We start from the raw sequence: 24,500 nt of genomic DNA, 5'->3' as shown, positions 1-24,500 counted from the left end.
TTTGTGTCTCATGCTGTTGGGATTGGCGTCTAATGGAAAACTGGCTTCAGAACCTGGAAGAAGGAGAAAGTGTGGAATGGACTGACAACGGTGACAGGTTAGGGCTGGCATAGGAGGAACGCAAACAATTTGCAATGTGCAATTTCTACATAAAAACAATAGGAACAGTCTGAATGCCACTCAATACAAATTGAGCCTACATCAGCAGCACAAGGCAGGACTCGACCTTGGACTGGTGTGCCAGGCCATCGCAATTAAGCAATATTAGACACTTCAAAAAATAAAAGTGTTAGGTGATGAAATCTTGAAACTACCACATTAACCAACCGATTCTGGAAGTGAAGAAATGAAAACTGGTGGGGTAAAAATGCCAGCAAATGACGTCACACAGCAGGAACGATCAAATCCCGGAAGACAACTTTAAAGGCAACCGAATTACACGACACGTTTGATGCGAGTTACGGTAACCAGAGGACTAAAAGGTCACAGAGCTCTGACTGTTTGCTCTCCACAGGTGAACACTTGGGACTTTTTCTTTCTTTAAAGTGTTCCTTCCGTGGCCAGCCTAAGTGAGCCTCCATAAAGCACATACAGGACACTTTTCTTGTGCTTCCCCAATATTTGTCAAGATGAGGCCGAAGATCGTTTCCTCTTCCCTTTTTACTAACAGCTGAACTGATTGGCTGGTCGGCCCTCAGCCATCTCTTTTTTTGAGCCGAGCTGGTGATGGTTGACCAGAAGAAGGTCCCAATGCTGAAGTGCATTTTGTTTTTTTATTTGGCAGAGCTTTGTCAGCTCCCACTGTAATTGTAGTCTCCGGACTTGTGATGACGTGACCAGTTAGATTCTCTCTTCCATGTGACACCTTGCACTGTATTTCTATTGTGTCTTTTCTTGCTCTCCTCTGAAAATGTGAAACCTAATTGCCAAATGCCACAACTACACAGAAATGACTTCATAAACACGCCTGCTGACTTTCAACATCCACAGATCCTTGTGTTCACCACACATTGAGAATAAACTTCCATCAGTAGTGTTATATCTATAGGCAATAATATTGTACTACTAAAAAGGAAGACGACGGAGACAGGCTCAAAGTGATAAACTTTAACAGGTCCTTTTACCAAGATCGTTTCAGAGTACACGTTACACCACCTTACTATTATTGACTTCCTAACAGCTCCCCAATACCCATAATTCCTTACTACTACGGAATCCCTAAAAGTTCAGACTTACAACATACTACATGTAGCTTCACGCCACACCATTAAAAAGGTCCAATCACATGACATAATGTTTCTAGTGCGGTCTTATCCAGTGATGTAGTTTGACACCGCTAGTGACTCCGTCAGACTGGTCTGTGACTCGCCCAGTTTGATCCTCTCTTAAAGTTGTAGTGGTGAACTTGGGGTGTTTGTGTGTGTGTGAGAGCTGACAACCAATGACTGCTCATCCTGACATACAGTGCGGGTAATGCAGCAGTCAGTAAACAGGGAAAACGTGTGGACCTTGAAAACAGAAGAGCAGCTCATCTGTCTGACGTCTCGTGTAATACGACAAAACTACGACAGAATGGAAAAAAGAAAAAGAACAAAGGGCTGAGACTGCGGCTCAACTTCTCTTACTTACCCAGAAAGCATTCTTACAGAACCAGCTTTGTCAGGCTGTCAGAAAAAGGGGCGAGCACGTGTCACTTTGGAAACGTGCAACTGTGTTGGAAAGTCGTCACCGAGTCACGTACTTTTGTCACCCTCTGCAATTTCGAGTCATGAAATTTGACATGATTTGGGCAACCAGATCGCCAACTGCAGTCGTCAAACTTGATATCCCCTAAAATGAATGCTTGTTTCCCATTGCAGCCCCTCCTTCTCGGACCCGTCTTTAAACTTACATCAGCTATACTGTCAGATGAAGGACCTGCACACATCAGGTGACCAGATGGGACCTTTTTTTTTGTGTCCCTTCTGTAGGCAGCTTAGTTGAGCCTCCTTAAAGCCCATACAGGACAGTTTACATTTTTCTTATGTTCTCCCAATTTTTGTGCATCCCCATATTAGCACAGCTAATGGCATCCTGATAAGCACAATGTGGTTGCATCACCAAAAGTGGACAAACAGGCAAGGCAAAAATGTTACGATTTTAGTGACTCTAAATACGAAGTTCATTTTCCAAAAAGATAATTCCAATGTGGATGGCCCGGTGCCACACCATGACGTGGAGTTTGCATGTTCTCCTCCAGTCCACATGGGTTTCATCTGAGCGCTTCGGTTTCCACCCACAGTCCAACGACATGCAGGGTTAGGCCATGTCACATTATGTGACTTTTCCAGTGAATTTAACTTGTAGGTCAGGTCAGGTTGGGGAGCAGGCACTGGTACAGCATGTGGCCGCACCCACCACACAATGAAACGGCTCAGGATCCTGGTTGGCAACCCACCAGGCAGACATGCGGTCCCAATGCCACCCTCCGGAAATGACCCTCTATCTGCTGCAACCAGGTGTTACGTGGGTATCCCTTTAGTCTGGCCCAGCCACTCAGGACCTCAACAATGAGCCGGAGCACCCCCGGGGAATCAAGCCACGTGGCCAAAGTGGCATAACTGACATTCCCTCACAATAAAGGCCAGCGGTGCCCAAGGATTCTCTGAAGAGACACATATGAAGGAGTCCAGTCTCAGTCTCAGGTCACTGGATAGCGTCCATGTCTCACAAACAGGGAGCACCAGGACTCTAAGACTTGGACCTTCGTCCTTTTGCAGATATCAGGAGCGCCACACTCCCCCCCCATGCTCTCCATTTATTTAATCTAGGCAAGCTAGAGGCAGTAGGTGACACACACTGCCATGAAGGACAGTCTGAGGTCCCCAGCGACTCGCTCCATCTAATCCACAAGCAGGTTGAATTCTGACTTAAAGTGGTGGCTGTGTGTGCATTAGAGTTGACAACCAATGTGTGTAAGAAATAAGGAACACGGGTATAATGCACCTCACAAAAAGATGAAAAGCTCATCTGTCAATCGTCTCAGGTTTTACACACCACAACAGAATGGGAAAAAAGAAAGAAAGGGAGGGCCAAGTCTATGGCTGAACCTGCTAACCCTTCATACAGCATCGGGCAGCACGCTGTTGGCTACAAGAAAGAGGGGCGAGCAAAACTGTGCTGGGAAGTCGGCGCGCAGTCACTAAATTTGATATGCCCAGTGATTTTCAATAGTGTCATTTGCTTATAGCCAGTCTGGTTAGAAGTCACATAATGTGACATCAGCTTTAGGCGGACTGGCAATGCCAAACTGGCCCCCGAGTCACATTTGCATTTGTGGGTTTACCCTGATCAGGTGGTGTTCCTGCTGTGGAGTCAATGCCTGCTGGGATGACCTCCAGCTGCACCACAACCCTTCCCTGGATCAGTAAGTTAAGAAAATTGATGGATGATTTGAAGGTAGGCAAACAGCGGCAGAAAGCATTCACAAACAGGCAGAAGGTTCTTAACTGTAGATCAAAACAAGAAGCCGAGCAGACGACAAAGTTCAAACTCCAGGAAACCAAAGCAGAACTCAAAAACAACAAGGAAGCAGGAAGTCCAAGCTGGTGGCTGTCACACAGGTGAACCAACACTCAACTCACATACTAGAGGAATTTTCAGAGTTCCCACGTGAGGCGCCTCACTTTTAGCCTTTGCCGCGTTCACAGAAATGGGCAGCCGCTGTTGATTTTCTCATCAGTCTGCACCAAAACCAATCCAAGATAAGGTCTAATCTTTTAACTGTGTGTCATCATAGCTCCAAATACAGTTTGACCGCAAAAAAAAAAGTTTCTTGATGGCCCGGTTAGCATCATTTTTTTCCCTACCCTAGTGTTCTCGATTGTCTGCCACTATGCCTTTCTCAATGACCCCTCTTCAGTGAGGCTCAGCCTGCCTTCCTGAACCTTCCTGGACTTATCACTTGTAATGCAATTCTTCCAGGGTTCATGGCATGCAGAGCTCAGAGTACCTGTGTGAAATTTCACCCATCCAGACCCACCAATCTTCAGAGTAATATGCTGCTTGCATCCGTGACCACCTTTGAGCGGATACTGTGATATTGCTTGAATTTCACACATGCACTCTCATCCTCCTTTGTGTGTGTGAAAGGTCAATGTTATGTTACAACTCGGCAGAACTGTACTCTCTTAACTGTCCTACTGGGAGCTCCCACTTCAAAGGGGGCTCCTCATACAAATTCCTGATCGGAAACTTGTATTTCCTGTCTGTGCCACAGCATAACCAAATGATCAGCTAATACCACAATCCGCAATTTCTGTGTCACCCTCATGTCACGGCCACGCAATGAACACTGCATAGCAGTCACAATAGACACAGATGGGAGGGGCTAGGCAAATTATATACTAAGGGAAGAGCCAATAGCAACTCCCCCCCCCCCCCCCCCCAACTCCCCAAGTGTGGTTATCTGAAGCCCCCAGTCTAGTCCAGGGCTGTGGTCATTCCTGTCACATGCAAGTCAAATCCTGCTGAGCCCCACCCCTGTAGCTCCACCCCTTTAACCTTACTGCATATTTCATTGGCCTTCCTGGCTCGGTCTGCCATCTCATACTATAGGAGCACTCCTGGGTTTAGTGACCGAGGGTTCAGACGGTACACCACTGGGAACCTGGTTCAACCTTGACCTCTCAGCCGCTCTGTGACCCAAAGTGCACCAGTTAACCTGCCAGCGCTATAACTGTAAAACTATAACTTCTACTCTACAAGCTTCTACTTGTTAGGCACTTTAGGATTGCATTTATGGAGAAATACTAAATTAATAATTAAATAAAAATGAAAATGCAGTGGAGTCAGAAAGTCTTCAGACCCCCTTTACTTTCTGCACACTTTCCATTTTACCGTTGTTTATAACAATGTACACGTGCAATTTTTGCCCATCAATCCACACTCAGTGACTTACAATGACAAAGTAACAACATATGACCAGAAAGGTTTGCAAATTTGTCAAAAATCAAAAACTGAAGATCTCTCCCTTCTAGAAGTGTTGAGACCCCTTAACTCAGTGCTTTGTTGAAGCCCCGGGAATTCTAGGTTTAAATCTTTTAGACAAGTCTCTCCAAGCTTTGCACACCTGGATTTGGGCAGTTTATTCCATTGTTTCTGGAATGACCTAGCAAGCTTCATTAGATCGAATGGAAAAAAATTGTGAGCTGCCATCTTCAGGTTTCTCCACACATGTTCTATGGGGTTCAACTGTAGGACCTGCCTGGGCCACTCAAGGACACTTGGAGACTTGGGTGTATTTTTCAGGTCACTGAATGGTCTCCCCAGTCTGAGGTGATGTGCACTCTGGAGCAAAATTTCCTCAGGAACCTCTCAGTATTTGGCTGAGGGGACCAGTTTGGACCAGTCTTCCTGTCCCCGTAACATGATGCTGCCGGTAACATGCTTCACTGCAGGTATGGTCATTAGGCAGGTGAGGAGCAGTGGCAGGTCTTCGACCTGCTGCTTGGAGTTCTGCCCAAAGAGTTCAATTTTTGTCTCATCAGACCACAATCTTTTGTCTTAGGTTCCTATTTCTTTAAACATTTCATTTGTCTTTTACGTAAGAATGGGTTAAACGTCTGACTGATGAAGTGTTGCTGAGATGGCAGGCTCTACCATCTCAGCAGAGGACTTGTACAGCTCTGTTAGAGTGACCCCTGGGTTCTCAGTCACCTCCCTGACCAAGGCCATGTTATAAGTTTGTTATAATATTAAGTTTAATGTCACTGTCTCTGTGCAGACATTTTAAATCGGTTTTTCTTTTCTTTGTACATACATAGCTGAGCCAGATTTAGTATAAAGGGGCTCAGCATTTAGAATTGCTGGACCAAGCATAGTACAAGATAGACAAAAGACAGCTGGGGGAATGTATAGTCAGCCTAAAGGCAGGTGTATACTATTTTGTCCTCTGTTAAAAGTCAGCAAAAAAATCTTTCCTCGTTTGGAAATGGACTATTTGCCGACGTGGGGGCCTGCACGTGGAGGAACCAGTAGAAAAGACTTGGACATCAGCTAAACACTTTGAAGCCGATGGACGGACGGAAGGTTATGTCATCTGTCCTGAAAATCCTTTCAGCGCAGCGACGAAAAATGACAAACTGTACACAAAGTGTTGTCATGGCTTCCTTCGTCTGTTATGCCGCGTAAATCGTCATTAAAGAAAGCCAAGTTATTTTCTCTTATGTGATTTTTTTACCGTCGTTATCACTATGGAAGGGATATCGCCTTTTACATCCATATAGTTTCAGGTTACTTGAAACGCCGCAATTAAAAAGAACTTATTCAAACTAGGGAGCTACCGCCCACTAAAGGAACAGGCCCTTCTTACCCAGTTACTCGATGTACACCTGCAATAGGAGCCCTCGTGGTTCCAAACGTCTTCCATTTTAGAATTACTGAGGCAACTGTGTTAGTGGGAACACTCAAAACCTTTACACATGGTTTCAGCCCCTTGCCCTGTTCTATGCTTGACCACATTTTGATTACAGAGGCCTACACAGAGTTCCCTGGATTTCATGGCTAGGTTTTGTCCCGACAGGCAGTGCGACTTGTAGGACCTCCTATTCAGTACAGGCCCACGTGTGCCTTTCTACTTGATGTCCAATCAACTGGCCACAGGCGGGCTCGAGTCCTAGACACATTTCAAGGAGAATTCAAGCAAATAGGAGACACCCGAGCACAATTTGGTGTGCCACTGTAATTAGAATAGAAGTTTAATGTGTCACTGTGCTCTGTGTAAATATTTTAAATTTGCTTTTCTTTTCTTCTCACATGTACAGCTAACACAAAGCCAGATTTAGTACAGGGGCACAGCATTTAGAATTGATAGGCAAGCATCTTAAGACAAGGGCAACTGCGAAATGGGCAACGTGCACTATAGAGTCAGCATGACACTGGATCTTCTTTTCCTTGTTTGGAATGGCATGATTTACCCAAGTAGGGGCCTGCACATGGAGAAATGGTATAAAGCCTTGGAACATTGCCCGGCACAACTTGAAGCCGACGGACGGATGGGAGATAACGTCATCCGATCCTGAAAATCCTTCCAGCGCAGTGACGAAAATGGCAGACTGTAAACATTGAGCTCCCACTTCGGTGAAAAGTCTTGTCATGGCTTTCTTGTCTGTTATGCCGCGTAAATCATCATTAAAGAAAGCCAAGTTATTTCTCCTATGTGACTTTGTATCGCTAATGGAGGGATATTGCCTTTTTATATTTTATCTATAATATAAAAAAGATCTTATTCCAACCAGGGAGATAGCACCCCAAGCCGCATAGAGCCACACAATAGGGTATGAACACGTCTAGGAGTGAGAGATTACCGTTTTTTAACCTTTCTACAAAATGTGTTCACTTTGACATTATGGGTTATTCAGTGAATATTGGTGGATAAAGAAAGCTCATTTCTTCATGTAACATTTAAATCTACAGTTAAATAAAGTGTGCAGTGAGTGAAGGGTCTGAAAACTTTCTAAATCCACGGTATGTGGGGTGCCCTCTGTAATGCTGAACTAGTGGCATTTTTATGGAGGAAGAACTGTCGCTTAGTGTATTTCAAGGTGTTTAAAAATCATTTCATGCTGAGGTGATGTTCCTTATTCCCATCTGGGTCACTGTCTGTGTGCAGTCTGCATGTCCTCCGTGCCCTCCAAGTGACCCTAAATTGATTTGGAGTTAGTGTGTGGGTGTGAATGTGCGTATACATTTATGGGCTGGCGTCCCATAGAGGTCGGGCTCTTTCCTTGATCCCGAGGCCTCCTTCACTGATATTACGAGTTCAGAACATGAAGGGGTATTTGAACGAGTTTCCTCTATTTAAATTTTGGCATGGCTGGGCAGCTCAAACAAAAAACACGACTGAACAATGGAAGTTTGTTACATGTAATGGTTAACAAGACATTTGAACCGCCAGCTAATAATGTGGTCAGCCTTATCAGGATAGGAAAATATCCAAACACATTCTTCTGTCTGTTTCCTAAGCCTCTGATTTCCAGGAATGGGCCGTGGGGTGCACATGGCAACAGGATGGGTCACAAGGCAAACACCAGTGTCTGGACAGGATACCCCTCAATCAAAACGAACGTCTCAGAACCTGCATGTGAAAGAGTGAGAGCACCATGGACAGTAGGGTGCAGTATGCCCAGTGGGTTTGTGTGGCATTGAGAGAAATGTCGGTTGTCATGTAGACTTAACTGGCTTGATCTGGTTACACCACTGGAAGCAGAAGGGCAAATGGCCCCCCAAAGTAACAGACTCTTCAACAGAGTAGGCAATCAAAAGGCCCTTTAAAAATCTTATATGTGCAGGGACACTGGGAGCCATTAGGAGTTGCATCCTGGTGACACTGGTGGAAATGTAAAAGATGGAATACAAAACCACACTTCTGGGTGAGAGACGGCAGGCACTTAAATGGTGGGAGGAAGGCAGGCCAGGATCTGGAGCCAGAGTAAGTGAGCTTATGTGCTGCTTTGTGGTGGGCATCTGGACAAGCTGTCTCACTTGTTAAGCAGGGGCTCAACACCACTAGAGGCAGAAAGTGTTTCTCAAATTTCCATTACTTTGAACTTAATATTCTCCCTCATCCCTCCATGCAGTTAATTTATGTCTAAATACGTAAGGTGCTAAGTTTGTCTTTCCGAGGTGCAGTTTTCAATATACGAGGTGGCAGAAAGTTGAAGACTATCCTAGCAGTAATGAGCATGAGGTAGGACCCCCTTCTTCGATAGGATGCCAGTCAACACATGGCACTTAAATGTGCACACACACTCACACTGCGCCAATTTATAGTCAATCTGACCTGCACAACTTTGGGGACTACCCAGAGAAATTTGAACTAAGCAACCCTGGACCTGTAAGCCAACAGTGCTAACTGCATACCTGCGCATTAAGACTATTTTTTGGAAGCTCCCGCTATGTTTCAGACTGTAAATTTGGCATGTCCGTGACACTTGGCATGTCCGTGACACAAGACAGAAGAGACGAAAACAAAATCACAGGTAACACAGAAAATAAACCAACCTGGGGGTCCTTGAAAAATGTCTGTCTGGCCGACAGCAACAGGCCATTGGCCTCTCGCTAAATGCTAGACAAGCCTCTGACATTGGGGATCACCTGCTAGCTGGCACTGACATTAATGCATGAGGTGACAATTTAAGAGTACTTTTAAAATGTATGACACGAGTGGACAATTTTGTTGTGGCTCGCCACACTAAGAAGGACTTTAACAAAACTAAAATAGAACAATAATGACAGATAGTGCTTTTCACATCTATCTATCTCTAAGATAGATAGATAGATAGATAGATGAAAGGCACTATATAATAGATACCTTCTACCAGACTACTTCTTCCACAATGCACCTTCTTCTCTTATTACCTTTTCTTCCTCCTCTCCCAGCTCCGACTCCAAAGGCTGCATGTAGCACTCCCTTTTTGAACCTAACCCAGGAGAACTTCTGGGGGACTCACTTCCCAATAGCTCCCCATAGCGGCACCTGTGGAACACATCTGAGCAGCCCTACAGAACCACAACTCCCATGCTGTCCTTTGGGTATCCACATGGGGTTTGCCAGATGAACGCTGCCCTTCCAGTACTCATTACTCACCCCAGTAACACCAAATGTCCCAGCTGGAATGTCCCACACAGTGTCCATCCGGTTTACTGGCCTCCCAGACAGGTAGGACATTCCCATTCCATTCCTGCTCGCTGTATCTTTCATTCAGTTTCATTCAGACCACACACCCTGTGTAGGCCTCCTGTCTATTTATGTGACGGGGGGTCATATTTATCTGCCTGCCTGTCTACCCACGACAATAGCTAGTACTTTATTTGTTCCCAGGAAAAATGAGAATTGTTATGGAAGCTCAGAAAGAACATACTTGGTGTCTTTTTTAGAAGCTATTCACAATCTTGGGCAAAGTCCACAGCTCTTGCCTGGCTTTTTTATACCACTGCTAAGTTGACGCTAATATGATGGGACTTGCCACCCTAGCAAGAGGGTACTGTGTCACAGCTACTAAACCACAAAATGTTGCAACTGTAAACGCAAGAATAATATGAACAACAATTAACATTATTCAAGAGGCCATTTACAAGAAAACTAATGATAAACTTGGATTCTCTATTATCTATACCCCCCTAAACGCCATATTCAGTTGCAGTTGCTTTTGAACATCAGGGAATTTATGACAGACCATGTGCTGCCCTCCATTGGCCAGGAGCTCTTTTGCTTCTCTGTCTCTTTCTAAGAACAGGGTCGGGTATCTCAAGCATCCTGGCCACCTGCCCCCTAGTGTCTTGCAGGAATATTGCTCGTTTTATGACTTCCCACTACCACTACTGTCTTCTGGGGTCTTGCTGGATACTGTCCCCTTCTCTTGTGCTTTTCCTTTTTTTCCCCCCAGGCATCCATCATACGATTTTACATAGCATTTGCACAAAGTACACAAAGGAACAAGTTCACATGAAACAGTGTGCAGAATTCTCGATTACCCGTTAAGGTCTGCACACTTTTTCCATCACCATCCAGTTTCCAGATTAGGGCAAAGGTGACATTTGGTTATGGGATAAGTGATGTCCAGTAATGGAAAAATCGAACCAAGACAAAGCACCCGTTTACATGATGCGATCAGGCAGCACACCTCTGGCACAGCTGAGCAACAGGAGGAGGACGTCTCGTAGGTGGGTCTTAATGTGGCCGTCTACACATTGGCTGTGAAGTAGGAACAACGGGTTTGGTTAAAGGCTTCATTATTTTGAGAATGATTGCTTGCCAAACCACAGACTGAAAGCAGATAACAATCACAACAGGAAGTTTGCCTACGTGATTAAGAGAGCATCCCTCGCTTACAGACTGCTCGAAGGACACTGCAAGGACAAAATGACATCCATCTATCCATTTTCTAACCTGTTTAAACCAATTCTAAGTTGCCTGTCCCAGCAGAATAGTCAATGTCAATTAAATTTTAATTTACATTGGCCTGGGAGAGTCACCCATTTGTAATACTTGTGTATCCATTTTAGGACCATGGTGGGGCTGGTGCATATCCAGGCAGCAATGGGCACAAAACTGGCATTAGGCGTAGAGAAGATACCAGTTAGCTATAGTAAGAGACACCATATTGGAGGAGGCCTGACTTTGCATTTCTCTTCGTATTCACATGGGCCTTCCTATGGATACTCCAATTTCACCCTACAACCAAAGATATGCTGCATGTGAAATTGCCCCAGCATGCTGTGCTTGACTGGCATCTCATCCAGTGCCCGCATATATCAAGCGTCTCAGACTAGGAAAATGGTGCTAACTGGCAGAAGAATCTTAGAGTGATGCAAATTTAGTCCTACTCTTAGCAGTCGGAGTTAAGCATTTTATCACCTCTCCGGAGAGGTGGCTCCGAGGCTAGGGATTTGCACTGGCAATAGAATCCCGTAAACGGCAAAAGTGACACCACTTTGTTGGGCCCTTGAGCAAGGCCCTTAACCTGCAATTGCTCCGTCCTGGGTATGATGTTAATCTGCATCCCTAATAAGCCTGGGGGTTGGTGGCAGAATTGGTACCCTGGGCATCATAAAAAAACTCATACTGGTTCCATTCCATCTGAACTAGTGTAGTGTGATGCTGAGGTATCACCTGCCACATGGCTGCACTCGGGTCCTAATCTGGGATCCTGAGTTGGTTTGTCATGTGGTGGGTGCAGCAATGCGCTGTATCAGCGTGGGCTCCTAACCTCTCCCCTCTAATTTAGGAAACTCCTCTTAACTTGGTGGAGCTTGTGAGCTGTCGTAACGGACTAGAAGCTGCCAGAAGATGGTGATCAGTCAGAGATCGCCATGCATATTCTAGGAAAGGTGGAATATTATGAAAACACGACTTCCTAGAATGATATCAATTTGACAGAAACTGATTAACGATCATAACAAATCATGTACGTCACGTCCATCTACACAGAAAAGCCAAGAATCGTCAGCTAAAATAACATTTTTTTGGGCCCTGCTTTACAACACCAATAATTTGGTTATGTCTCAACCCACCATTTCTAGAATTTTGCACCAAACTTTGAAGCCCCTACAATGTGTGAAATAACACATTTTCCCATCACTCTGCGGGAGGTAAAGTTAAAGGAAGCTGCATACATGCAAATGGCTGGTTTCTCTGAACTTGTTGGTGTGGTTGACAGCACACACACAAAGGTCACAAGTGAGGATGAGCATGCATGTGTGAATCTCAAGCGATATCACAGTATCATCGAGGTGGTCACGGATACAAACTGCATACCAGACTATTCAAAAATGTATTTCAAACGAACTGTATCAGACAGAAACACATTGCACACATCACTGGACAGAGGAAAGTTCAAAGTTTGGTCCTATGGTCCTTGAGGTTGCATGCACTCAACTTTAGCACCATGTGTAGCACGACAAACATCAAAACGGTAGACCGACTCGTGGATTAGCAAGAAACAACTGGTCCCTAGTTCAGAAAGAACATACTCAGGTCTTGGACAAAGTCCACAGCTCTAGCCTGGCTTTTTTATACCACTGCTAAGATGACACTAATACTGAATTCACAGATTCCTCAATTCGATGTCGCAAATCTTGAAGATTAGTGGGCATAGGTGGAACAAACACTCTTTCTTTAATGTACCCCCATAGATAAAAATCGCAGGGTGTTATGTCTGGAGACCTGGAAGGCTATAGACGATGAGAAAGAACTTGTCCAACTCTTCCAATCCATTAAGGGGGTTACACATCTGGGACGGATCTCTCTCAGGGTCCACATACAGCCACACTCCATCACAGTGGGATATTTCAGCATCATCAGTATTACTACCCATAATCTTTAACTGTCTAAGGGGGTTAGAAAAATGGAAGGATGAATGGATGGACGACTTACTATTATTAGGACTTTGTTGCGGTCCAGTGCCACTAAGATTCACACCTACAAAGAGGCAGTGATTTATTTATTTATTTTTTTTAGTGGAGATTCCAGGGACGCACCCAGCCTTGGCCTGACCTTCACGGACTCACAAACAGAGACAAAAAGCCAATGGAAATAAAACGGCAAATAAAGAATGTATTAACACTAATGATGAAAACAACGATCCCACCCCAGTCACTTTATGGTGATGTACAATAAACATGAAAACAAACCACAACAATAAAGTCCATGGAGAACGGCAACGGATGAAATGTAATGATGAAGATAGATAGTCCAGAGATCCACACGTTGAATGGGAATGTAAAGATAGTCCTACCGGTAGTTCTTGAAATGGTGAAGACGGGTAGACGGGTTCAGGAGCACTTTTTTCTTCGCAGGATGGCCATAAATTCACATGCAGTCCTCATGTACACAGGCAGACAATCCAGACCCCAACCAAGAAACAATCCAGGACAAAAATGACTAAGCACAGGTATCACAATGGAAGGCAGACAGACAGGAACTTTAGACATAAAACACTAAATACTTCTCCTCTCCTTTTGGTCACCGGCCGCTTTTTAAAAGCCGCGCTGACGTCCTTTGACCCCAACAGCCCCTGCACCCTCAGCAGAAGACCAAGCAGAGCCGCTGCAGGGACTCTAGTAGCACCGCTACAACTTAAGGGGACTCCAAAACTAAGCCTGATGATATTTTGGTGAATTTAGGTAGATGGGATTGGCGAATTTTCTTGTGCTGAATGGCCTGTCCTTGTCAACATTTTTCTGATGTTCTATCATTAAATGTCTCAGCTTCTGCTGGTTCTGCTGTTGAATGAGAATCTTCCAGGTGAACCTTCTGCTATCAAATGAGTCAGGGCCTCGTGGAATATGTTGGCTATTCTGAGGAGAGTGAACCTCTGCACCTGAGTGGCATTCGCTTTGCCAGGCAGTACATCGAGTTACTTTTTGGAGACCGAACTGTTCCAACTGGATTCACACAAACCTTCGAGTTCCACATGCAAGAAACCTGTCCTTTGATCTCTGTATCTGGTTACATTTTCCATTTCCTTGAGACAGACATTTGCATCACCTTGGAACTGGTAAGCCAATAAGCAGTCATCGTCTGTTGCTCTAATCATGGAGCAGAACGTCTGGTTGATTTGCTCCGATAGTACAATCGGCCATGAGGTTCTCGATGATGTTGTCCGTCTCAAGGCATTGGGAGGTTAAGCTCCGACTGTGCTGAAATTATTATGAGATGGGGCAAAATGGTTAAAGACGTATCCGTGGATTTTATTATTATTACTACAAACATTTTCTTCAGGCTTTGTCAAGCTGCAACCACCTCACCTTAGGAATGGACGCCCAATTAGTCAGTGCAACCTACACCTTAACTGCCATTTGCCTACAAGCAGGTATTTCGAGACACGACGTCTGTGTAACATTCACATGTCTCGGAGGGCGAGATTTCTCACGTCGTCATTTAGAGTTCAGGCATGCTAGTCTAAGACAAACTCCACTTTAGGACTGGGTGATCAAACTCGCTGGTTTTCATTTTATTTATTTTTATCCCCAGTAGCCATTAGTGATGTGAAGTATTGTTTCAGGTTGTTGTTTTTTTGGCTGACAGTTTGCAATTGCCAAGCTCAAGATTATCAGTGATATCAAAAGTTGTAAACACTTCCCTCTTGGAAAGCGTCCAGACGGCTTACTAAATAATACACTAATAGTGAGAGCTCCAGCTAGTTATTACAAAATCAGGTCTGCCGTGGCCAGTGTTCAATGCACCCCCGGGACGGGCATCTCCTGATCCTGAGCAGGACATGCAGATGATGATGAGTCTCTGTGGGCCCTGCGGGCTGAGCTGAGGTCAGTCCTCCTCAGTCTACAACTCGAAAAGTGAGCCGAGGCTGAGAGAGAAGAGCAGACAGGAGGCGTTTTGTAACACCACATGACACACAGCGAAGGGAGTGGATGTGATAAGAAGCACACACTTTTTTACACAACTGCCAGACATTCTAGGGCAGACCTCGGGTGTTTTGAACCAACACCAACTCCACCGTGCATGGCTAGGGCAAGCTGTTCTGCTTCTCTTCAGCCACAGCAATGCAGCCTGGGTGACCTGTTCACGCCGCACACAACTATGGGTCTCGTGGCCGATTTGAGCCAAATGGATTAGCCGTCCCGGGGAGAAGATATCCAAAAAAAAAAAAACCAACAAAACATTTGGGGCTGCCTAAAAGACAAACGCTGAGAAGAACCAACCCTGCTGGTATGTACATTTATCTTTCTGTAATTTAGCAAAGAATCATTCAGTTCCTGTTTATTTTAAAGTAGAAACGTTGCATCCATTATGAAGAAAGCAAAATAGTCCCCCCCCCCAAAAAAAACAGTAGACATGTAATAATGTCCCACAAAAAAGGGACAACTTTTTCTTCCGATTCAGTTTAACTTGCTGAACTAATGAGTAACAGGATCACTCACGCAGCTCACACTAAAATGGGGAAGGAAATACAAAGAGTTGAAACACAAAAGACTGCAATGACCTGCCGAATGGTCAACACCAAACAGCAGCATGACGTAAGCGAATGTGGAACCTACAAATCAGCAGCACTTGGGGGTGCATCAGCATAGAGCTTTCTTTAACAACTCTCCAGGGTCCCAGTGCCTGAGCCCTCAACATCAATATGGTGCTATTCAACTGTGTTAGCAATTGTGCTGTTTCCCCCAGTAGTCAGTTGGCACATTACTAGAACAGAAAAATAAGAAATTTGACAAATAAGAGGAGACTCTTCAGTCCATCAAGCTAGTTTGTTAAGCTAGAAGCTCAGCTGTCCCAACATCTCAAACAAGAGTCTTCTTTAAGGTTGTCGAGGTTTCTGCTTCAACTCCACATCTCGGTAGTTTGTTCCACAGTCCCAATACTCCAACCAGCAAAGCCCAGCTGTCTCAGCTTACGATATTGTGCTGCCACTTGATTAGGATGTCTCGTGTCGCTTTTTCTGTGTGCATGTAGTGGGTCAAGTGTTGCTGCCACCTGCTATTGTGATTCGTGTTTGTAGACCAATTTTTTCCACACGTACTGCCATCGTGTTTCTAAGTCCTACTAGCTGGGTTGCAATCTAACTAATCAAGGCAGACCTTAGCGTTAACATTTGCAGTGCACCATCTACTGGAATGTATTCTGTAACGCAGGCTGTAAAAACATGCATTGCATTTTCCATTTCAACAGATGGCGTATCACAATCCTTTCTAGTAAACTGCATTACTCCCAAAAATGTAAACTTTTAAACACACTCCAATAGAGCAACATATTTTGGAAAATGCAATGTGGATGGGCAGAAACATACACTTTTAAAAGATGCAGACTCTTAATTGTGCTCTGATTTGTTAGTGCTCATTACATAGCCATTCCCTGATTGGATCTTGCTCAGTACAGCATCTCATTCCTTGAATGGTCTTCGTTCATGGCAGAAATCCATATTGCAACATAGTGGACACGGAGGAGTTGCTTCCCATACTGCTTGTTGTGTTGCTTACCTGCACACATCTAAATCGTGTTTTGTACAATGGGAATGCTGCAAACATGGGCAACAAGGTAATAATGTATCGAGTACAGTTTTGCAATAAATCCTTTGGTTGGTGCCATTACTGTCCTTCAAGGATTTTTCTACCAATGTGTGTCCAAGGCTACATCACATTTGTATTCGGCCATTTTAATGAGGGCGGAGATGCCGTATTTTTCGCTCCATAAGACACACTTTTTTCCCCTCAAAAGTGGGTGGAAACGTGTGTGCGTCTTATGGAGCAAATATTACGTCACAGACCGTGATGTGTATTACCTGACCTGAATCAGATGATGACAAGGGTTCTACATCAGAGAAAGAATGCACGTCGCACTTTTGGCGTCGCTATACTTTGTATATGTACAGGGAAGCTCTGCAGTCTACTTGTGACTTTACGCTGTAAGTAATTAAATCAAGGTAAATAACATTCGGTCTGGCTCTTATATACAGTACATCCAGAAAGTATTCACAGCACATCACTTTTTCCACATTTTGTTATGTTACAGCCTTATTCCAAAATGGATTAAATTCATTTTTTTCCTCAGAATTCTACACACAACACCCCATAATGACAATGTGAAAAAAAGTTTGAGATTTTTGCAAATTTATTAAAAATAAAAAAAACTGAGAAATCCCATGTCCATAAGTATTCACAGCCTTTGCTCAATACTTTGTCGATGCCCCTTTGGCAGCAATTCCAGTCTCAAGTCTTGTTGAATATGATGCCACAAGCTTGGCACATCTATCCTTGGCCAGTTTGGCCCATTCCTCTTTGCAGCACCTCTCAGGCTCCATCAGGTTGGATGGGAAGCGTCGGTGCACAGCCATTTTAAGATCTCTCCAGAGATGTTCAATCGGATTCAAGTCTGGGCTCTGGCTGGGCCACTCAGGGACATTCACAGAGTTGTCCTGAAGCCACTCCTTTGATATCTTGGCTGTGTGCTTAGGGTCGTTGTCCTGCTGAAAGATGAACCGTCGCCCCAATCTGAGGTCAAGAGCGCTCTGGAGCAGGTTTTCATACAGGATGTCTCTGTACATCGCTGCAGTCATCTTTCCCTTTATCCTGACTAGTCTCAGAGACCCTGCTGCTGAAAAACGTCCCCACAGCATGATGCTGCCACCAGCATGCTTCACTGTAGGGATGGTATTGGCCTGGTGATGAGCGGTGCCTGGTTTCCTCCAAAACGTGACGCCTGGCATTCACACCAAAGAGTTCAATCTTTGTCTCATCAGACCAGAGAATTTTCTTTCTCATGGTCTGAGAGTCCTTCAGGTGCCTTTCGGCAAACTCCAGGCGGGCTGCCATGTGCCTTTTAATAAGGAGTGGCTTCCATCTGGCCACTCCACCATACAGGCCTGATTGGTGGATTGCTGCAGAGATGGTTGTCCTTCTGGAAGGTTTTCCTCTCTCCACAGAGGACCTCTGGAGCTCTGGCAGAGTGACCATCGGGTTCTTGGTCACCCCCCTGACTAAGGCCCTTCTCCCCCAGTCGCTCAGTTTAGATGGCCGGCCAGCTCTAGGAAGAGTCCTTGTGGTTTCCAACTTCTTCCACTTACGGATTATGGAGGCCACTGTGCTCATTGGGACCTTCAAAGCAGCAGAAATTTTTCTGTAACCTTCCCCAGATTTGTGCCTCAAGATATCCTGTCTCGGAGGTCTACAGACAATTCCTTTGTTTGTGCTCTGACATGAACTGTCAACTGTGGGACCTTCTATAGACAGGTGTGTGCCTTTCCAAATCATGTCCAGTCAATTGAATTTACCACAGGTGGACTCCAATGAAGCTGCAGAAACATCTCAAGGGTGATCAGGGGAAACAGGATGCACCTGAGCTCAATTTAGAGCTTCATGGCAAAGGCTGTGAATACTTATGTACATGTGCTCTCTCAATTTTTTTATTTTTAATAAATTTGCAAAAATCTCAAGTAAACTTTTTTCACGTTGTCATTATGGGGTGTTGTGTGTAGAATTCTGAGGAAAAAAATGAATTTAATCCATTTTGGAATAAGGCTGTAACATAACAAAATGTGGAAAAAGTGATGCGCTGTGAATACTTTTCAGATGCACTGTACAAAGTACAGCGACGGCAGCTTCCACCTGCAGCTATACACTCTTCAGTATGCGAGCGAGCGAGTGACTCTCCACGCTAGTGTTCAGATCTGAACGGTGTATATGCCCAAAAAAGAAGTCTGACTGCATTCTCGTACCATTACTTACAAACTGAAGTGTCGACGTGCACTTTTGTAGCATTACACGTATTTTTTGAGCATGCTTGTGTCGATCAAACACAGGAAGCTCTGCAGTCTATTTGTGACTTTACGCTGTAGAAAGTAAGTAAATAAATGAAGGTAAATAACATTCGTTCTGGCATTTATGTAAGTAACATAAATGTTAATGTTTTGGGCACATGCACTGTCCAGATCTAAACACTAGCGTGGAGAGTCGCTCACGTACTGAAGAGTCTATAGCTGCAGGTGGAAGCTGCCATTAGCAATGCCTTAGATGGAACTGAAGATAGCATCATATATGAAGATAGCAAAGAAAGTGACATCAGTGATTGTGAGCAACTGAGCTTCATAAATTCTGATACTAGCGATGAGGAGTTCTTGGGGTTTCCAGAAAACCAGAAGAGTGCTTGAACCTTAAAGTATCTCCTCATTTGTTAAGGACAGTGATGATGGTTCTTAATACCGCTGTTGACTTTACATGGCTGAAATATTATTCTGCTGTATTTTATTAAATATATTAGTACACCATTTGGTTCAGTAGTTTTTTTCTTGTTTTCCTCCTCTAAATCATTGGTGCGTCTAATGGTCAGGTGCGTGTTATGGAGTGAAAAATACGGTACTTTCATAAATGATGTGAAAGCACAAGTGTGGACAGAGATCATTTATGTTTAAAATTGAAAACGTGGTGGTGTGGTACTGCTTACTTCAGATGAGTCTGGAAGGTGACCTACAGACATACATGTGTGACACCATCCAACTCAATTCAAAGTCATGGGAGTGAAAAGCATGTGCTAGCTTGACACTGATACTGCACTTCAATTGTGTGGATTTGCTCACCATACAAACACAAGCAGGGGTCCCCAGGACCTGTGCTTTGACTGTTGGTCACCCCAGTAAAGTGTACTAGTTGAGGTTGTCTGGTGGGGGATAGAGTGCATGTGTGGTCATTAAATAAAGTTCCCCAGGGGGCATACATTTTGGCCCTAAGGGACTGATGGATTAAATCCACTATGGGTAAAGTACCTGTGCCAAGTCTGAAAAATTCCTCCTGGGGCACCTCCCGAATAAAGTGCAAGTGACTAAGTAGGGTTCCTCAAAGGGTAAAATTTAAGAATGAAACCTGACCTGTGCTCTTGCCGTGTGCAAAAATTGGTAAAAAGGTTCAAATGGATACCAGACAAACATACATTTGGTTTGATAGATTAGATATCCAGTCCAAACTGTTAACGGTTCCTGGCCAGCTATATTCAGAATATGAATTTTCCACAGGCAAATGATACAATTTAATTTTGGTAAAAGACATATGAAAAATGCAGCCACTATTTCTTTCTCTTGATGCTCCATTAGACCGAGTGGATCTGTGCCAACAGCCACACACTCTGCACATAATGCAAGCCCCCAGAGTCAAATTAATTGACGTATAGTACACCACGATAAGATCAGGCTGCTCTTGGATCTCAGCAGGAAGTGCTTAAAAATTATTAATCGGCGACCTTAATAAATGAAAAAAAAGAGACCTGTCACTGCATTCGCACACTCAAGCTAATAAAGTCTAACGTGCCTGTCAAAGCTATGTTTCTAACCAAGATGAGAAAACGGAACAGAAAGCCTAATCAGCCAACTTGCTTACACTCTCGACTAATAATTTACATGAAAGTGATAAAATGTAACAACAAGATGCATTGTGATTGGAAAAAAAAAGTGATGTTGGAGCCATATAGTACATTCTTTAAAACAATACCTGGGCACAACATGGCACACAAAGAGGCAGGTGAACGGACGGCTGCATGACTGATTAGCTGCGGCCACCAGCGCCACAAAGATAAACTGCTGTCTAAATATTTAATGTGGGGATTTAAATAAAAGCTAAACTTTTTTTCACCCTCTTTTTTTATATCCCGCAGGTCGCCAGCAGCCTCCAGTCAAAGTCACCATGACTGACGCACATGGGAACAGCACCACGTCCTCGGGCAGAGAGCACACCCAGCTTCTTCTCTCAGTCTACATCATCACGTTCATCACGGGGATGCCCGCCAACATCATCGCCTTGTACACATTCAGCTTGAAGGTTCGCAACAAGCCTGCCCCCATCGATATCCTCCTGCTGAACCTGACTGTGTCCGACCTCGTTTTCCTGCTCTTCCTGCCCTTCAGGATGATCGAGGCCACCTCCGGCATGCGCTGGGTGCTGCCATACTTCTTGTGTCCCTTGAGTGGCTTTGTGTTCTACTCAACCATCTACATCAGCACTTGCTTCCTGACGGCTGTGAGCGTGGAGCGCTACTTGGGAGTGGCCTTCCCCATAAAATACAAACTCAAGAGGAAGCCCATATATGCCATCGTGGCCAGCGTCGTCTTCTGGATAGTGTCGTCAGCGAACTGCAGCATTGTGTATATCATGCAGTACCATAACTCCAACTCCACCATCGATACAAGTGTTTGCTATGAGAATTTCAACAAAGAGCAGCTCAAAATCCTCCTCCCTGTCCGACTGGAGTTGTTCCTCATCCTCTTTTGCATCCCCTTCCTCATCACCATGTACTCCTATGTGAATTTCATCCGCATTCTCAACAGCTTGCCAAACATCAGCCGTCGGCGGAAGCAGAGAGCCAACGGGCTGGCGATGGGCACCCTGCTGGTGTTCATTCTCTGCTTTGGACCCTACAACATCTCTCACGTGGTGGGCTTCGTGGAAGGACAGAGTCCTAAATGGCGTGTGGATGCTCTGCTGCTCAGCACCTTCAATGCCTGCTTGGATCCCATCATCTTCTATTTCTCTTCCACGGCGGTACAGAAAGTCTTCGGCCAGTGTTTCAAAGGAATCTTTGACAAAATGTGTAAAGTCACCTCTTGTTCAAGGTTCATGTCCCATCCCAGCTCAAGCATGGAGCGGACTGAAAGCACCTCCAACACTCTGTGAATGGCATCTTAGTGTTGGTCACAAGTCTGCCGCATTCTGGACATTTCATTAGAAAGGCAATGCAGGACAGGAATTTCCACTGTAGACTTCAAATTTTCTTCATTATTTTAAGGGAAGTGGCGCCTATTCCACTGTGGCACGGGTCCACCACAGGGCACACCGAATTGCACACTCACCCTCTTACAGCCACCAATCAACTTGGCACAAATCTACTTGACAGTAGGGAAGAAACTGAAACGCCTTGAGCTCTGGTGGAAATTCAATCGCATTTTTGCCCTCATAGGAAAGTAACACACACCAATTTTTAAAATGAATCTGGATTCAGTGTTTACATTTCCACAAATCGGAATCCACACTGGAAACAGTTGAACAGTTGTCTATGGAAAATGGAACCCATAAATCTTACCGACTTGGGGATTCATCTTTGGAGTTCTGTTTCAAAGAACCTTATTAAGTGGACTTGAAACTGAAATCCGTGGTGCAGGAAAGACAGAATAGAAGCCCGGTAGTTTACTGGAATGAGTTCACATTTGAGGGAAATGTAGAATTTGTTATCCTCAGAAACTCCAGCCAGAAATTTCTAAAGTCAAGGCCTAGAAGGATTTCCAGGAATTTGCCATCATGGATTGTGTAAAAATTATCAGGTCAAGTACAAAAACATCATAACTGTCTTATGTATGTAATCTCGAGTGAAATAACTATAACTGACTTGGCGATGTGGCAGGTCCTACAACCAAGTGAGTTGTCATGAATAAAAACAAAAGTTTGTACTGCTAAGCTAGCAATCGGATGGAATTCATAACAAAGGAGATACATAGCTGAACCAAAGACAAAATGTTCTGTCACTCTGAGCAACAGTAAAAGATGCAGCCAACCTACAACGGTATGGCAAGACACGGGGCAGAGGTCAGAAACACACAAAGAACGTTCGATTATGAATGCTTATGAACTTCTAGGATCCCATAACCTCTGCCTTTGTCCCAACTGAAAGCTGTCAGTCTGGGAAATCTACACACTGATATTATGAGAGAAAACTTTGCCATTAATGTCCCCCGAATCCACGTGTGAAAGTGACTAGTGAGTGAACATGTGCAATAGTGCTTTGAGATTTGAACAAAACTCTGCTTCTTCTAGTCAAACTTTGTCTCGTTTCAAAGAGCCTATTACCACGGGGCTGGAGCCCAAGGGGGGACACAGATGAAATGGACATCTCAAAAGGTTTACCTTAACGAGAATCCACGGGCTTTACGGTTAAACCCAAACAGAGGCCTTGTCATTGTGTCTGGCAGCTTTGGCGGCTTGAGTTCCCAAAGAGTAGTACAACTGTGCTGTGGAATGTATTGACATGGCCATCTTTAAAAGAGAAGAAGTCTTCAGATAAAACAGGACTGGAAAAAGAAATCCACCATACAGCACTTAGACAGTTACAGAAATGTTAACATGTAAAAAATTAGAAGCAAAGTGCACTGTGGGGTTGTAAAGCAAGAGTTTCTTTCAAAATGGCTTTCCATTTTGTACTTGCATGGGATACACAAGTCGACGTGGGCATATACACAGAAGCGAACAAGCCCGCCTATAAAGAACCTTAAAAATACACAAATAATGCATATAGATATGCACATACAAATGTGGAAACAAACACACACATATATACAGGTACAGAAGAAAACACACATGGAGATACACACACAGATACATGGGCAACAATGCAAAAAAAGAGATACAGAATACTTGCTCATACATACAAGCAGAAACACACGTGTACATGGACACAAATACACATACAGATACATGGGAAAAATAAGCAAATAGTGACACACACCACCATACACACATATGCACATATATTTACTTTAGATGTAGAAAAATACACACACACACACACACACACACACACACACACACACACACACACACACACACACACGCAGATACACAGATGTACCAATGCATACAAATACACACACTCAAAAACACAAACAGATGCGCACATACCAAACAAACAGACTAGGTACACACATGCATGTACATTTGTTTTACAAATGTAAAACAGTTTACAACAACTGTTTTACACATGCATATAGATGGAGCATATCACTTACGAAAATGAAATATACTGTATAATACCCAAGAAATATGTAGGCATATCCATCCATCCATTTTCCAACTCACTGAATCCGAACACAGGGTCACGGGGGTCTGCTGGAGCCAATTCCAGCCAACACAGGGCACAAGGCAGGAACCAATCCCGGGCAGGGTGCCAACCCACCGCAGGACACACACAAACCCACACACCAAGCACACACTAGGGCCAATTATGTTTGACCTAAATATATGTTACTTTATATTGAAAGATATATTTTTAAAATTGTAACTGCATTATAAGGAAACATGCTTTGTCATTAGTATAATGTAACAAATGTATTGTGTATAAGACTTGTCATATACTGTGTGCCCAGGCCCACAGCTGGTCATTCAAGACCCTCCTTTTTACCAGGAAAAATGTAAATGCAGTCTTCCCATTGATTCCAATTAATACTATTAAGTAGAGTTTACAGTAGACTTAAAAATATATTTTAATAGTTTTAAAAAATTTGGTAAAGTATATTATTCCTAAAAATGTAACAAGTTAAGATATTGCATATTTTTATATTTTGGAAAAGAAATATTGCAAATATAGAAAAATGGCAACAATTTACATATTTTACAATATATTTCAGTATACTGCAAGATAGTTAAATATTTATCCTTTAAGTGTTTTATATTTCAAAATATATTCATATTGACAGCAGTAATTTAAAAAAAAAAAATACTTTATGCATATTTTTGTAACGAATATACACATG

At 43.8% G+C, this 24,500-nt stretch overlaps 1 protein-coding gene across 2 annotated transcripts in view; it reads left to right on the top strand.

Moving 5' to 3' along the window:
- The window catches only part of LOC114667930 (free fatty acid receptor 2-like), a 31,994-nt gene extending 7,770 nt beyond the window's left edge, over positions 1 to 24,224 (top strand). The window contains exons 2-3 of one of the 2 annotated variants that reach the window (XR_007933779.1): positions 20,639 to 23,792; positions 23,964 to 24,224. Coding sequence is in view for 1 of the 2 variants with exons in the window: in XM_028823459.2 (XP_028679292.2) it covers positions 20,668 to 21,654 (987 nt within the window). In the remaining variant the exon portion in view is untranslated. Of the gene's footprint in view, positions 1 to 20,638 lie in introns of both variants that reach the window. The other variant, XM_028823459.2, reaches the window with a different exon arrangement.
- Positions 24,225 to 24,500: the final 276 nt, after the last annotated feature.

The sequence above is a fragment of the Erpetoichthys calabaricus genome, chromosome 17 (genome assembly GCF_900747795.2).
Source record: "Erpetoichthys calabaricus chromosome 17, fErpCal1.3, whole genome shotgun sequence".
NCBI classification, from domain to species: Eukaryota; Metazoa; Chordata; class Cladistia; order Polypteriformes; family Polypteridae; genus Erpetoichthys; species Erpetoichthys calabaricus.
This window is presented reverse-complemented; position numbering and strand designations above follow the sequence as displayed.